The following is a 4,596-nucleotide window of genomic DNA, read 5'->3' as shown; positions in this document are numbered from 1 at the left end:
CCGCCGCACGCGCACCCCACACACGCGAACCCTCAGGCACATCCGCTCACCTCCCCCGCCTCCCCCTCCTTCTAGTCCTCCTCCTCCCAAATCCATTTCCTCCGCCACCACCACCACCACTGTCATTATCACAAGACGTCCTCCTCCTCCTCCTCCACCTCCTCCTCCACCTTTTTTTTTTCTTCTTCCACCTCTTCCTCTTCATCGTCATTACTATTTTCATTATCATTACTATCTTATTTTTTTTTGCTTTGTTCGTCTTATAATAAAAATACAAACTAAAATAATGATGATGATGATGATGATGATAATAATAATAATAATGTCCAAAATAAGCCTGCTCCATTTTTCTTCTTTCCAGCGTCTCTTCTATTCCATCTTCCCTTCTTCTTCTACTCCTTCTCAACTCTTTTTTTGGCCTCTTCCTCCTCTCCCTCCTCTTTCGCTTCTTCTCTTCTCCACTTCCCCCTTCCTTCCCCCGATTTTGATAGATTGCTCTCAAGTGTGAAGAGGTAGGATAGGGAAAAAGGGAGAAAAGGAAGGGAAGGGAAGGAGATGAATAAGTAGGGGAGGAAAAGAGAAGGGGGGTTGATATTAGGGATTGGAAATGAGGGAATAGAGGAAAGACAATAGGAAAGAAGCAAGGAATGGGGAGGGGAGGGAGGACAGCTGAAGAGGGAGGGGAAAGAATGGCAGAGGGGAAGAGAGGGGGAAGGGAGACTTGCGTGTATGTGGAAATATGACTCATTGCTCCTTCAACCCCACCCCCCTTCTCTCTCTCTCTCTCTCTCTCTCTCTAAAGTGGAGTAAATAAAGATCTTTGCATACCTTTCTCATATTTCATTAACCTTTCCATCATTAACCATTAGAAAAATTATAAATAGTACAGTATAATCACAGCCGAAATACTGAAGACGGAAAACGCAACCCAGTATAATAATAATAATAATAATAATAATGGTAATAATAATAATAATAATAATAGTGATAGTAACCAATGCATAGTAAAAGTGACAGGTTCATCACAGTCTTTTTTTTTTAGTCTTATCACAGTTTCCCTAAAATTTGTGTATAACATGGAATAAGAATAAATAATGTACACACAATTATTCTTTTTTAGGGGGTCATAGTATTTAGGAACATGTTTAGAAGACCTTGTGAGCATACCATCCGCTACACACATTCGTCTATATACATACATACAGAACAGACGATGCAATAATATTCGAATTTCTTCAAGACGGAGGAAACAGTATTATATAGTCGTAGTATGAAAAATATTAGCCTCTTACAATGTTACATGACAAATAAATACGTGTTAAAATTCTTTATACCCTTAACTAACGTTCCGTGGTTCAGAATTCCTTTACTCTCAAAAAAAGGTGTTCGATTTCCTCACCTAACGTTTTACGGTATCGGATCATCTTCGTTAGTATTTACCAGGGACGCCACATCCTCCCCAAGCTCAGATCAAAGGGTTCAGTCTCATCTTGAACCTCTTCGCCCTCTACCCCTACCTCCAGCTCCATCTCCTCCTCCTCCATGTGGTGGTGGTGGTAAGGGGAGACGCTGGGCGGGGGCGTGGGCGGAGCGTGGGTGTGGTGGTGGGCTGGTGTGAGGTAGGGCATTATGGTGAGGGAGGTGTGGGTGGTGGGCGCGTGGTGGCGTTGGTGGTGGTGGGCAGAGCGCGGCTGTGAGTGTGGGTGTGGGTGTGGATGTGAATATGAGTGACGGTGTGGGTGTGGTTGTGGATGTGAGTGAGGGTGTGGGTGTGGGTGTATGTGGGGTGACGTGTGTGAGTGTGAGTGTGGTTGAGGGATGTCGTGGGTGGAAGTGGAGACTTCATGGGTGTTGGTGGGCGGCGGAGACTGACACTGGGTGGAGGAGGAGACTAGTGTGACGGAGGGATGCGTGGGTGGAGGTGAGGGCGTTGGGGAGGGTGAGGGGGGCTGGGAGGGCGGTGAGGGCGGCATGAGGAGGGCGGGATCGAGGGGGCCGTGGACCACGAATGCCAGCACCCCCGTGGGCAGCCTCGTGGGTGTGAGGGTGAGGCAGGGGGGGTTGGCCGTCGTAGTAGCGCTCTCACTTTTGATGCCACTCTCCTGGCACTCCCTGGCACCGGTTGTATTGCTGATGGTGCTGTTCCCGCTCCTGGTGGTAGAGGTGGCGGTGGTGGTGGTGGTGGCGGTGGTGGTGACACTATCCCCAGTGTTGATGGCGGTGTCCTCGGTTTTAACGGTGGCAGTGCGGGGTGCATGTGTGGTGTCGGAGGTGGAGGAGCCAACAGCGGTGGTGGTGTTGGTGGTGCCATCAGTGGCAGTAGGGGTGTCAGCGGTAGCAGCGGAAGTGGTGGGAGTGCTGGTGTTGGTTTCAGTGTCGGCGGTGGCGCGTGGTGTCAGCGTGGCCAGACACGTCCCGAGGTGCTCCAACAGCCTCTCCCGCAGCGCCTCCTTCCCCGCCTGCCGCAGCGTGTCCTCCACCAGACTCATGCATCGCCTGAACCCCGCCAGGTACTTACCCTCCGTCCTTCGCCGCGCTACCCTCCTCTTACCGCCTTCCACCACCTTCATCTCCTCCCCCGGCTCCTCCATGGCCTCCGTCGGGCTCTCAGTAACGCCGGGGCCACTTTCCTTCAGCGTTTTGATGTGTTTGACGGTCAGCTCCAGAATGTCTGCCTTCTCCAGCTTGGCAGCCCGCCCTGCGCCACTGCCGCCGCCACCGCCGCTGCCGCCACTACCCGCGGCGGCAGCGTCAGGCCGCACCATCTTTGCCTCCGTCAGCAGCTCCGCGAGGTCGTTGAGGCTCGTGTTGATCCTCTCGCGCCGTTTCCGCTCCATCAAGGGCTTGCGGATCTGTGGGAGAAAGAGAGTGACCTGTAGAGACGGTGTGTGTCGAAGGCGACCGCGGGGCCATAGCGGGGTCACATATTGCGGGGCGGGGTAACCACATGAGGCACTGACACACACACACACACACACACACACACACACACACACACACACACACACACACACACACACAAGCAAACGGGGTGGGGCGAAGTCACAAGGAATAGAAATGAATATTGCTGGGAAGGGGACAGACAGTAAGGCGAGGGGGCCGCCCTTGCCGCAGGGAAAACAGACGTTGCGGAATAAATAAATGCATATAAATGCTTATAAATCAATTTTTATAGCCCCACAACAACGGCTAACGGTGTGAAGGGTAGGCCATCAGGGGATTATAAGAGTGGGAGGTGTTTAACACACACACACACACACACACACACACACACACACCAGACACTCACCCTTCGGGCCTCGCTCACAGGCTTGGAAGGTCTGTGAGGCTTGAGGGCGGCGCCTTCCTGCTGTTGCTGCTGCACGCCCATGGTGGCTGAGTGCTGCGTCACAGAGGGAACAGGTGGCCGTGAAGGTGCCGTGCGCGCAGGTGTGCGGCGTATGGACAGGTGTCAAGGAGCAGGACTGTTGGGGGTTGTACTGAACGTGTAGCTAAAGGCGTGGAGGGCCGTTGGTGCACAGGTTGTGGGCGTGTAGTGCCAAGCGTGTAGGCAAGTGTCTCGGCGCGGGAATCTTGGGATCGTCGAAGGTGTTTGTACAGGTGTCAGGGCACAGGTGTCTTGTGGGTCGTGGTGGGCGGGTGTACAGGTGTTCAGGCTCGTTGTGGCACGGGTGGATGCGTGGTGCCAGGTGAGTGGGCGTGGCCGTGGCACACGCACACCTACACACACACGTAACGTACAGGTAGGCAACACACACGCAGCGGGCACGCGACAGTACCGTGCGGCGCGGCGTCTCGTGGCGGTGTGAGGGTCACGCTTCACGGCGACCGTCCGTTCCCTTACCGTCCGCCCCCCGTCCGCTCGTCCCTCCGCCCCTCCCCCGACACACGACCCTGGACACACGCCCCGCCCCGCCCGCCCCGCCCCGAGCAACCTAGTGCTTCTGCAAGGCGCCGCGTTGTCTCCTTAGCTGTTTGTTTGTCCTCGAGGCCCAGCAGCTAGTGAACCACGTGTGTGTGTGAGGGGGTGGGGGGGGGTAGGTAGGTTGTTGATTAGTATGTTGGCTTGGGTTGGGGATGGGCGGGTGGGGGGTTAGTGAGTGGGTTGGTGGATGAGTGAGTGTTTAGCTGGGTGGTTTAGCCTGTGTGGGGTGGGGGGAGTTAGTGTGTGTGGGGTGGGGGGTAAGAGTGTGTGTGTGTGTGGGGGTGGCAGGTTGTGTTGGGGTGATGGGTCATTATTGCATTTTTGTGTTGGATTTCTTTTTGTCGCAGTTTTCACAATATTTTTACACACACACACACACACACACACACACAGGTACGTACTTCCAACTCAAAAAACAACCAATTCCACGTACTAGACTTCCAAGTATATTTCTGCCAAACCCATTGACACCATAATATCATTGACACAGAAAAAAATTGTTATATGTAGCCATTAACCCGGGGAAACGGCTCATAGCCAAAGGAATGGCCTAGGAAGGGAGAGCTTGTAAAACAGGTGACAGTATAACCTCCAGGCACACACTCTCGTGATGTTTAACGTGTGCACTGTGTTGGCTCCGCTCTCCTTGGTGATGGCTCAGCGTGGAGAGT

At 53.4% G+C, this 4,596-nt stretch overlaps 1 protein-coding gene across 1 annotated transcript; it reads right to left on the bottom strand.

Annotated features, from left to right (window-relative positions):
• Nucleotides 1–834: 834 nt before the first annotated feature.
• Nucleotides 835–3,906, bottom strand: LOC126998525 (mucin-2-like). Its single transcript, XM_050860272.1, has 2 exons — nucleotides 3,290–3,906; nucleotides 835–2,852 (listed from the first exon to the last, which is right to left on the bottom strand). The coding sequence occupies exons 1-2, from the start codon at nucleotides 3,368–3,370 to the stop codon at nucleotides 1,437–1,439; spliced, it is 1,497 nt and encodes a 498-aa protein (XP_050716229.1). The 5' UTR covers nucleotides 3,371–3,906; the 3' UTR covers nucleotides 835–1,436.
• Nucleotides 3,907–4,596: the final 690 nt, after the last annotated feature.

This window comes from Eriocheir sinensis, chromosome 14, assembly GCF_024679095.1.
Source record: "Eriocheir sinensis breed Jianghai 21 chromosome 14, ASM2467909v1, whole genome shotgun sequence".
Classification (NCBI taxonomy): Eukaryota; Metazoa; Arthropoda; class Malacostraca; order Decapoda; family Varunidae; genus Eriocheir; species Eriocheir sinensis.
The sequence above is the reverse complement of the archived record's forward strand: the minus strand, read 5'-3'. Positions and strand labels throughout refer to the sequence as shown.

What these genes read in the sequence shown, in the direction of transcription:
- LOC126998525 (XM_050860272.1), bottom strand. Translation starts at nt 3,370, where the DNA reads ATGGGCGTGCAGCAGCAACAGCAGGAAGGCGCCGCCCTCAAGCCTCAC. An exon ending in CTGTGAGCGAGGCCCGAAGG is followed by an intron (nt 2,853 to 3,289) that starts GTGAGTGTCTGG and finishes TTTCTCCCACAG; the next exon opens with ATCCGCAAGCCCTTGATGGA.